We start from the raw sequence: 10,987 nt of genomic DNA on the forward strand, positions 1-10,987 counted from the left end.
TAAAAAAAAATCCAACGATTCTTTAATGTGTAAAAAAAAAAAAAATCATTTTATTAAATAATTTTATAAATAAAATATGAAAAAAAAAAAAAAATTACTATGGGTATATATTTACAATAAGTTTATGATAAATGAAAAAAAATAAAGAAAAATGCTGTCTGTTTGACAATAATAAAATTTAGATGATAATAAAATTCATTACGACAATAAAAATGTTAATGACAAGATAATAAAAATAAATCATTTTAATGTTTACGTCTTGACGTTATAATAATAATAATATTATAAATATTTACATAATAATAAATGTATATTTTAATTTATGACAATGTTTTTGCATTTGTCATTATGGAATTGAGGCCAGTTGTCAATTTGCCATTAAAATCAACAACTTGAAATATCTTTTGAAAAATTAACTTCAAAATTAATTAATAATTATAAATAATTAAAAAATGATTTTTTTTTTTTCATGGAAATACTTGTCCATAGAAAAAATAAAAATAAATTACGAATTCTATATGTGCTATATTTTATCTTCCAAATATGAAGGAAAAAATAATTCGAAATAAAGAAAATTTAATGATATAAGCGTGAAAATTTTTTGAAATAAAAATGAAAGTATAAATCGTGCCTTGAATGGAGGTATTTTATGTCTCGTTTATTCACACTGGATAAATGAAAAAAAATAAATAAAAAAGTTACATAAAAATTGAATTATTTTATGAATTTTTTTTTTGCTTTTTATTGATTTGACAATTGACACCCACTGGGACTTGTTAAAAATATTATCAATTATTCGTCAGGTGTATAACTTTGTTGAAAATTTTTCTTATTTAATCATGAAAGTATTAGTCTTAAAAATAAAAAGAAAGTATAGACGTTAATTAAGAAAAAACGTTCTTGAAAATCATGAAAGTATGTAATAATTTAGATAAGATATCAAATTATAAATGGAAATTAAAAAAAAGAAAAATATCAACCAAGAAGTCAGCAAAATACATAATCAATTTAGATAATAAAATAAGAATATTAATTTCTTTTTAGTTTATTGTTTAATAGATCCATCCATATTGTTCTGGTGGGGGTTGTCAACAAGTAAATAATTATTTTCACGCATATACAGATTTCTAAAAAAAATTATTTAAAAAATAAAAAATTAATCAAATTAATATTGATACATCTTGAGCATGAAAATAAAATATGTTAAATAATACTATTTCACGACTAAATATCTTGATCGACTAAATTTTCGAAACTAAAATTTCTCTGTTGAATAATTTCGAAACTAAAATTTCTCTGTTAAATAATTTCGAAATAAAATATTCTGGTTAATAATTTCTATAGTAATTTTTTTCTTTTTTTTTCTATTTATTAAATTATTAAAATTACATTTCAATAATTAAAATAATACCTCTATAATTTGTCCTAAATAATTAATTTTTTTTTCGAAATTACTAGTAGATATTTCAGATTTTTTTGTCAAGATATTTAGTCGTGTAATATCAAAAATAATAATGATAATAACTTAACAATAATATAGCACTACGATTTGGCAATAGACTTAACATTGACAATATCATAAAAATATAAAATTCGTTATTAATGTATAAATAAATAATAGAAATGTAAAAAAAAAAAAAAGACGATAATTAATAATGTGACAATAATTGCACACAAATTGTAAGCAAATTGATTCGATAATAATTAAAATAATGTATAGTTTAAGGGAAAATGGAATCCTACTTCTGTGAATGTGACAATAATAAATTATCATCTGATAATAATGATATATAAAAATAATTAATAAATAATAATTGGAATACTTTGTCGTCATCAGCTTGACTTACTGAAACGCAACAATTATGTAAAAATATATAAAATTAAAATTAACACTAACAAAGATAAACTGATGTATAATAAATTTAAGAAACTTCAATCATTTTTTATTTTTTTTTCGTTTAAAAAATATATCATCTAAATTAATTTTCAATGAAATCAAATGTAAATTAGAACTTAACAATTAAATAATAGATACAATAATTAAAATAATGATAATAATAAATATTTAGAAAATTTATTTATCAATATTATTATATTTATGATGATAATTATTCAAAGTGATTATAATTTGTCTAAAATATATAAAAAATATCAAAATAGTTTTTATTATTATATCATCAATAATTAATTAACAAATGAAAATAATAAATATTTAAAAAATTATTAATAAATTAGACAATAGAAAATGCGTCTTTTGCTATAAAAATTATTTTATTTAATAATGTGTAACTAATTATTATTAACATTAGAAATGTGAAAAATATTTGAGAGTAATATTTACTTTTTTGGGTGATTCATTGATGACTGTTTAAAAAAAAAATCAGAATCATTCGTCAATAACTTTTTAATCTTTGAATATCAAATCAAATGTCATATCACATTTTCTTATTTTTTTTTTTTTTTTTACTACATATCTACAGTGACGATGAAATCTTCTAGTTCAAATAGAAAAAAAAAAAAACAAAAAAAAAAAATGAAAAAAACAAGTAAATAAATAAAAAAAAAAATTTTTAGAAATTTAAAAACAAAATTGTTGAATAACACAACGATTGTTCAACTAAAAAATTTAAAAAAAAAAAAAAAAAAACTAATATTTATCTATAATTATTAAATTGAAAAAAAAAAACAATAAAAAATTAATTTTCAGTTGAATAAATAAATAAAATTCAATATTAATTTGATGTAGATTTTTTTTTTTGATTGTTTAAATAATGTCTTAAAAATATTATAGAAATTTTTTTGTTATTATTATTTAACAATGATATTTTATAATTTATTTTGTGAAATATTATTGACGAATTTAATGCAGTTTTTAAATGTGGACGTTGATGATATTTTAATCATCTAAATATTCAATTTCATTATTAATATAATAAAGTACAATAATTGTCGATTGAATCATTGTTTCATCATCAAAATGGTTGTAATGAAAAATGAAAAAAATAAAAATCTATATATATTTAAAAACCATAAATAATATGTAAAACAACGAACGAAAAAAAAAAATTGTTTCGTAGTCTATTAGTCGAATTTAAAAAAAAAAAAAATCAAACAAAATGATAGTGTTAGTATGTAAGTTTAAATCGGATTTAAAGTCAACCCAATTAAAAAACAAAAATAAATTTAAATGATTTATGTTTACTTGATATTTAAAAAAAAAAAAAGAAATAATCATTTTTCATATATATAATTGTTGTTATTTTATTATTTTTATTATTACTAATTGTTTTCATGACAAATTATAACAAAATATGAGTTTATTATTTAATTATTATTAACAATGTATTGAATTTTATATTAACTCAATGTGGTTGACAATAAAAATGAGAAAATTCGTTTTGTAAAAATCTGATGTTTGTTTATTTAGAAAAAATAACACAAAAACTATATAATTAATAATTTCAGGTAAAGTTTTTTTTTATCTTGAATAACCCCAAGCATCTTTTTTCTGATCCATAAGTATTATTGATGATTCTGATATTTTACGATAAACTTCACGCATACGTTCTGTTGAAAAATGTTTGTATAATTTATATTGTGATGATGCAATTGTATCAGCAAGTTCAACACAATTTTCATGTTCATTCATTTCAGACATTACATTGAGTAATAAAAGTACAACTTTTGGAATACAAAGACTACGTAATTTATCTAGCTGATGTTTACGAAGAATATGTTCAGGTGTATCCTCACTAACTGGATCAGTGTTTGAGTCTGATAACCATCCACCATCAGGAAACAGAAGAATGTTGTATAAAAGTTGTTTAACCGCCTGAAAAAAAAAACAAATAAATAAACATTTAACAATAAAATACATTTAAAAGATGAAAATATTAATAAAAATTAAATTTGAAATAATAATAACAGCGAGTCATTACAGCACGATGATGAATTAATTAATTTTTAAATAAATTAATTTTCAATTTATCCAAGATATATGGATAATAGTAAATTTGCAAAAAAAAAAAATAAATAAATTTTTAAATGGAATATTTATTTATTTATCGTGCTGATCCATACTCTTGTCATAATTATTTTTCGACAAATTTTAAATCATCATAATCATCATTATGTCGACATGTTAAACTATGCTTGTATATTATTTTTATAATTATTCATTTTAATTTTAAATATTTCATGGCTTTTTATAACAACAATACCGAGCTAAATGATGTTTATTTTTGTATAATAAATTACCTTAGTGTGATGTTCCATTGTACATTTCCATCTCTCCAACTCAGCTGCATACTGAGCTTTTTTATGATCATGTGCAACTTTTTCAGTAAATGTTGGATAAGTAGACATGGATTCAAGTGGTGCAGGTTTACCCTGATGAAAATGTGAAAACCATTCTTGAAAGCCTTCTTGAGCATCAAGATAAGCTTTATAACACAAGTATTCTCTTATTGATGCTGATGCCTTGTAAACTGGCTCATTGACAATTGAAACATTTGGCATTGTTTCTTCCAATGATGGATGTTCCATCATAATTACTTCAATTGAATCAGCTGGCATCTTAAAATTAAAACACAATAATAAATAAACAATTAAATATCAACAATTAATTTTCGTAAATTAATAATTACCTTGTTGAATGCTCTACGAGCAGCATCAACTTTTTCACAAGTCAAAAAATAACGTATCAATGCATTTGCTTGCCAAAGTGCTTCATCACGTTGACCCTCGTAAAATGTTAACCAATCTAATGCTTCAATTTTTTCAATATCATCATCATTAATTTTACATGATAATTCATTATTATCAAAACTATTAACAATATTTTTATTTCTAATATTTTCAACAACTAATTTTGTTATAGCTTCAACATTTAAATTAGCTTCTTCAGCAGCAACTAAACATTTTTTTCTCATATCATAATTTTTAATATTTTCAAGATACGATGCATAAATAATAATTTGTTCATCTTTTGGTAATTGTGATGTATAATATGCAATTAATATTGAATCACCAATTTCAATTAATACATCATTAACATATGTCAATAATACTTTATTAGCAATTTTATCATTAATATTTTTTCCAATTTGACGTAAAAATAATATTAAATGTGCTAAAAAACGTATAAATTGTGGTTGACATATTTTATCATCAATCCATATATTAATTTGTTCCATAAGTTTTTGTATATCATCAAGTATTAAATATTTTTGTATAATATGTTCTGGTTTATTTGATTGATTTCTAATTTCATTAATTTTTGATGATTGAAGATTATCAAATATATCAACAAGTGATTTTTTAGATTTCCAATAATCATCAGTCATATTTGGATAATTTTTACTCATAATACCACGTAATTCATTTTCAACTTCAATATCCATAAGTGTTTTCATATATGACCATAAACCATCTTGCCATGAACATGCAACATCAAGTAATTGTTCAACATTACCACATAAACTAGCATAAATACTACGATAATATATACCAATTCTTGTATCTTTAGACATATGCCAAGCATTTAATTTCCATAATCCACGATTTGGATTACCTTCAATTGGTAATTTAGTATCATTTAATGGATTATTATAATTTGGATCATGATGTGGTTGCCAACCAAGTAAACATGCTGCTCTCCATGGTTGTCCACAATGTATTGCTAATTCTTGGGCACGTTGTAAACGTCCACATCTAACTTCAATAAACATACGTTTTTCTAATCTTTTATCATCTTCTTTATCAAGATCATGAAGTGGTTTACCTTCACGTATTGGTGCATCTGGATCTAATGATTCTACTATTTGTCTCAATGAACCAAATGATATACCAGTTTTTTTATTATTTATTTGATGTATTGTATTTTCCCATGCAACTGTTTTATCAGTATAATGCTCAATTTTTGGTAATGATTCAGCTTGATCAAGTGCATTTTGTTCAAGCCAATCAATTATTAATTGATATTCACGTATTTGTGATTCATTTTTAATGAGATTATTTATAACATCTTTTTCAGATATATGTGTATTATTATTGTCATCATCATCATCACAATCCATTTGATTTTGATAATTTTGTGATGCTAAACGATTTTGATATAGACAATATATTAAACGCCATGTATTTCTTTCATTTTCAAGACTTAATTCTTCATTTGAACGTTTTGTTGTATCAACTTTTGATTGCATTTCACGCATTATTTGTAATGTATCACTACAATTTTGTATAAAATCACCAATTGTCTCAAAAACCTAATAAACAAATAGACAAATAATTAAAATATATTTACTAGATAATTGTTTTTTTTTATATTATAAATGTAATACCTGAGTTTGATTTGAATGTGCTTGAATAATTTCAAGAAATTCATTGTATAATTTTGTTGCTGTTTGTCGCCATGGTTCATTTGATTTAAGTACAATACCAGTTGATGCACTGTCTTCCATCATTTCATGTAGTGACCAATTGTTACCATCAAATGGATCATTTGATGGTTTCATATGTAAACGATCAGATGTATATACAGTAAATGAACCATCATATTCAATTGAATCATTTTTAACTTTTTGATTAAATGAATCATCTAAATTATTACGTGTTAATACACTTTGATGCAATGATATACGTCTTGGTGCTGTTGTTTTTGTGCTTAACCTTAAAAATGAATGTCTACGAATATTTTCTTGACTCAAATTTTTAAATGAATCATCAGAAAATCTATCATCAATTGGACTAGATATGTCCATTTTAATTTCTATTTATTTTCACTATTATTTATTTATTTATACTTTTATTTCTTGTCAATAATTAAACCGTTTTTTTCGAGAGAGACAAGAAAACCCCGCTTTTATTTATCAACTTGAAATGAGGCACTTGAATGTAGCTGCTTATTTTAGACAGCAGCTATGTTCAGCCATCAGAACCGACAACTTGAAGAAAAACATTTACCAACTTGAAGAAATTAATTTTAATCTTCAATAATTAACAATTAATTTTTTTTAATTAATAATAAACAATTGTCTTAATATTTAGTCAATAAAAAACTCTTTTTTATTAATTAATTATCAACAATAAAATTATAGTAAAATTTATTCAACAAACAAATGGATTTAGAAATAAAAAAACCATGATATTTTTTTTTTTTAATAAGAATTATTTATTGTTGTGTGTTATTATATAAATTCTACGTAAAAAAAAAATAATGGTAATAATTAATTATGAACCTAAATGAATGCATGCAAAAATGAATAATTAAAAGATGCAAAAATTAAAAAAAAAAAAAATGCAATTGAGTGATGCAAGTATGTACCTCAATTTGTTCCACACAATTAAAATCAATATGTTCTTCTTTTTTTTTTTTAAATCCATTATATTTTAAAATGATCCAATATATCCTGTCAAGTCCACAACAAAAGAAGAATCCATCAAGATAATTATCTCCTTTTTCCTCCAAAACACAAATTTTATAATCCTGTATATAAATATATTTTATTTATTAAATATCCAAATGAATGTATTTTTTTTTTTAAATCCAAAATCATCATGTATCCATTTTGATAATAATTATTATTAATTGTAAATATATTATTTCGTACTCGTCATGAAATATCATCCCGCGATGAATGATCATCCTAAATCCCAATAAAATCCTTCACGTTTATTATTATTTTAAATCTTCCTTAATTGTCGAAAAGTCGAAAATAAAATTAAGATTCCATCGAGACGCAAGGCCCTTATTATTATCATAATAATATTTATACATTTTTTTTTTTTTTAATTTTATCCTCCAGGTGCGTTTATCCTCCAAGATCCGTTGAACTATCCACGCACTCAATAACAAAAAAAATTTAAAAAAAGTAAAAATTGTTTTTTAAAATCACTTGATTTAAAAATTTAAAAAAAAAATTATATAATTTGTTAATGAATAAATAAAAATTGTTAAAATGCAAACTACTTTTTGATGGAAAAAAATTAATTTAAATAAAAAAAATTATTAATGATAATTAAGATAAAAAAAAAAAAATGTTTAATCAAACTGCTTTGAATCCTTCTGTGGCCATCTGTGCATTTTGTCTCGATGAAAATCCAGTTTTTTAATATTTTTTTTCATTCGCGTTCCCTTTAGTCTTTTAATTTTTTAAATTAATTTTTTTATTTATTTATCCTGAATCCGGTTATTTTTCTATATTTTTTTTTTTTTAAATATTCCTCTTGTTAATTTTATCCTGTCCATTATTTTTAAAATCCCTTTTACTTGATATTATTATTTTTTTTTTTTTTAAATAAACAAATATTGTCCGAATAAAATCCATCCAAAACGCGGGCTTCCATAATCCATCGAAGAATCAAGATCGTGTGGGATTCAGTTTTTCATTCATTGTGGTACAATCCAATCCAATATACAAAAGAAGAAAAAATACATTAGTTTCTTAATACACATACATATTATCATTGAATTCAGATTTTTATTATTATTTTAATAATTAATTACTATTTTAAATTCCTTTTTTTATTTAAAAAACAATTTTTTTTTTTCTTTCATTTGAAAATGTTTAACAATTTTCATTTAATTTTTCATGTGAATTTTATTTTTTTTCTTTTTTCATTATTTTATATTATAAATATATTTAGAAAAAAAAAAAAATTTTTTTTATTTATTTACGTTAAAAGGCAGATGGATAATTAAAAATAGAAAAATTATTTCTTTCTTTTTTTTCTTCATTATTAATGTTTTTTTAAAAAAAAAAAAAAAATCAAATTCACTCGTGTTTTCAAACAGCTGTGTGTTTGTTGATTAATTAATTATTATTTTTTTTTTTTTTTATAAATTATTTATCTAAATTAAGGTGCTATTATTAAACTCACTCGAAAAAAAAAATCAGGTATATCATTTAATGTTTTGTTAAATTTATAAAAAAAAAAAAAAAGAAAAATTTTTTCTACAATTTTTTTGATGAATTTTGTTTGTTTTTTTTGTTGTTAGTGATAATATACTTTGTAAAAGAATATTATTTATAAAAACTTATAAATTTTAATCGAGTCAATAACTAGTCAAAAATAATTTTGAGCATTTTTATCGACTTTTTGTGTTATTTTGAATTTTCTCTTTCTTTTTTTCCATTTAAGATGTCAATCTCAACTTCATGCAATTAGCACATTAAATTGAAAATTATAATTAAAATTAAAATCATAACGGAATGTTTAATTGTACAAAACGATTTAATTAATTTAAAAAAAAATAATAACAATTAATATTAAATTGGCTTATTTAAAAGAAAAAGAAAAAACAAAACAAATCAACACGATTTCCTAATAATTCATTTAAAAAACCTTCGTCTCATTATTTTATTATTTTTTTTTTTTTACACACTATTGTTGTTTTGTTGTTAATAATATTATTAATTGTAAATAAAAAAAAAAATTGGAAAAAAGTGTCTTTAATTAGTCACAAAAATAATAAATTTAGGAAAAAAAAAAAAAAAGCAAATTTCCAATTGATTGTGTTATTTGAAAAGTTAATTAATTAATCATCATTATTATTATTTTTCGTTTGTCTAAATTATTTTACACCAGAAGAGATAAACAAAATAAAAAAAAACAAAAAGATTTGAAATAAAAAGAAAGATAAATTATTGAATAAGAGCAAAATTAAAAAAAAAAGAAAAAAAAAAAAATTAAATTTAATATCTTTTTTTTTTTTTTTTTGTTTTTTCATTGTTTTGTGTTATGATGGACATGTATAATGACTTATACGTACACACTTAGTCGTAAGAGCGTGATCTGGAGCGTGATCTTGAACGCGAATAATTACGTCGAAGTGGTGAATATGTTGGTGATCCACGTCGACGTGGACTATAGCTACGTGAACGACTACGACCTCTGTCACGATCTTCACTGCGTCCACGATCACTACCAGCATGATCTTCCTTAACACGAATATAAGCAACTTCACCCTGTTAAAAAACAACAACAATAATAATCATCATAAATAATTTAATCAATAATAAATAAATAATATATGACAAACAAACCTCATGTGATCTAAAACGTGAATCATCAAGTTTTTTAACAGCATATTTCATATCTTCATAACGTAAAAATTCAACAACACCAGTACCATCTTTATAAACATCAGCAAAACAAACATCACCAGCTTCTCTCATATGATCTTTTAAATCTTGCCAACTACCAGATGGTGGTAGACCAGTTACAAGTACACGATATTGTGAACGACGTGCTGGTGGACCACGTCCACGTTGATTACTCATTTCACCACGTCCACCACGTCCACCACTATCACCACCACGTCCACCACGAAAATTATTACTTGGTCCACCACCACGAGGAAATTCAACACGTAATCTATAACCATCATAATCATATCCATCTCTTGCATGAACAGCATCTTCAGCATCTCTATTAATTAAACAAATTTTATATTATTAATTAATCATTTGAAATTCAAGTTTTATTTAATACAATAATATTTACCTTGGATCATCAAATTCAACAAACGCAAATGGTGGTCCCCTTCGATTTTTCAAATCAACAAATGTTACTTTACCAAATTTATAAAATAAATCTTGTATATCCTTGGTTCTAATATCTGGTGGTAAATTTCCCACGTATATTCTACACTCATTTCTTCCTCCGTGAGACATTATTATTATTTACAATTATTATTAATTTTATGCTCAATTTATATATAAATATTTTTACTCCTTTTTTTTGTTTTGTTATTGTTGATGTGTTTCTCTCTTTTTTCTTGATAAAAATTTTATAATTTAAAGCCTTTTTTTTTGTTTGTTATTAATTATTTATTTATTTTAGTATTATTTATAAATAAAGGGCACTTTGTTGAGTGTTAATTTTAATCCAAATGCCACTTTTACTCTTTTTTTTTTTTTTTTTTTTTTTACAACTTTTTTCTACTACGTATTTATACTCAGAAACAAGATGGCCGGTTAAA

The 10,987-nt window shown here is 22.3% G+C and overlaps 2 protein-coding genes across 4 annotated transcripts; both read right to left on the reverse strand.

Moving 5' to 3' along the window:
- Window positions 1-1,027: 1,027 nt before the first annotated feature.
- On the reverse strand, window positions 1,028-7,443 carry LOC122859291 (nuclear pore complex protein Nup107). 2 transcript variants are annotated; one of them, XM_044162745.1, is made up of 5 exons: window positions 7,328-7,443; window positions 6,345-6,947; window positions 4,647-6,269; window positions 4,258-4,575; window positions 1,028-3,832 (listed from the first exon to the last, which is right to left on the reverse strand). In XM_044162745.1, exons 2-5 carry the CDS (start codon window positions 6,762-6,764, stop codon window positions 3,479-3,481), a joined length of 2,715 nt encoding a protein of 904 aa, XP_044018680.1. In that variant the 5' UTR covers window positions 6,765-6,947; window positions 7,328-7,443; the 3' UTR covers window positions 1,028-3,478. The 2 variants fall into 2 exon arrangements, with proteins under 2 accessions (XP_044018680.1, XP_044018681.1); XM_044162746.1 differs by having other exon boundaries at window positions 6,345-6,672; window positions 7,328-7,437.
- On the reverse strand, window positions 7,386-10,945 carry LOC122859293 (serine/arginine-rich splicing factor 1B). Of its 2 annotated transcripts, XM_044162751.1 has the most exons (4): window positions 10,510-10,931; window positions 10,050-10,434; window positions 9,776-9,971; window positions 7,386-7,489 (listed from the first exon to the last, which is right to left on the reverse strand). In XM_044162751.1, the coding sequence occupies exons 1-3, from the start codon at window positions 10,677-10,679 to the stop codon at window positions 9,780-9,782; spliced, it is 747 nt and encodes a 248-aa protein (XP_044018686.1). In that variant the 5' UTR covers window positions 10,680-10,931; the 3' UTR covers window positions 7,386-7,489; window positions 9,776-9,779. The 2 variants fall into 2 exon arrangements, with proteins under 2 accessions (XP_044018686.1, XP_044018685.1); XM_044162750.1 differs by having other exon boundaries at window positions 7,466-9,971; window positions 10,510-10,945.
- Between the last annotated feature and the right edge of the window lie 42 nt (window positions 10,946-10,987).

The sequence above is a fragment of the Aphidius gifuensis genome, linkage group LG6 (assembly GCF_014905175.1).
Source record: "Aphidius gifuensis isolate YNYX2018 linkage group LG6, ASM1490517v1, whole genome shotgun sequence".
Lineage (NCBI taxonomy): Eukaryota > Metazoa > Arthropoda > Insecta > Hymenoptera > Braconidae > Aphidius > Aphidius gifuensis.

Coding starts and splice junctions, on each gene's coding strand:
- LOC122859291 (XM_044162745.1), bottom strand. CDS start 6,764: ATGGACATATCTAGTCCAATTGATGATAGATTTTCTGATGATTCATTT. Junction 6,270..6,344: donor CACATTCAAATCAAACTCAG/GTATTACATTTA, acceptor TTTGTTTATTAG/GTTTTTGAGACAATTGGTGA. Junction 4,576..4,646: donor CTCGTAGAGCATTCAACAAG/GTAATTATTAAT, acceptor TTTAATTTTAAG/ATGCCAGCTGATTCAATTGA.
- LOC122859293 (XM_044162751.1), bottom strand. CDS start 10,679: ATGTCTCACGGAGGAAGAAATGAGTGTAGAATATACGTGGGAAATTTA. Junction 10,435..10,509: donor GTTGAATTTGATGATCCAAG/GTAAATATTATT, acceptor TTTAATTAATAG/AGATGCTGAAGATGCTGTTC. Junction 9,972..10,049: donor CACGTTTTAGATCACATGAG/GTTTGTTTGTCA, acceptor GTTTTTTAACAG/GGTGAAGTTGCTTATATTCG.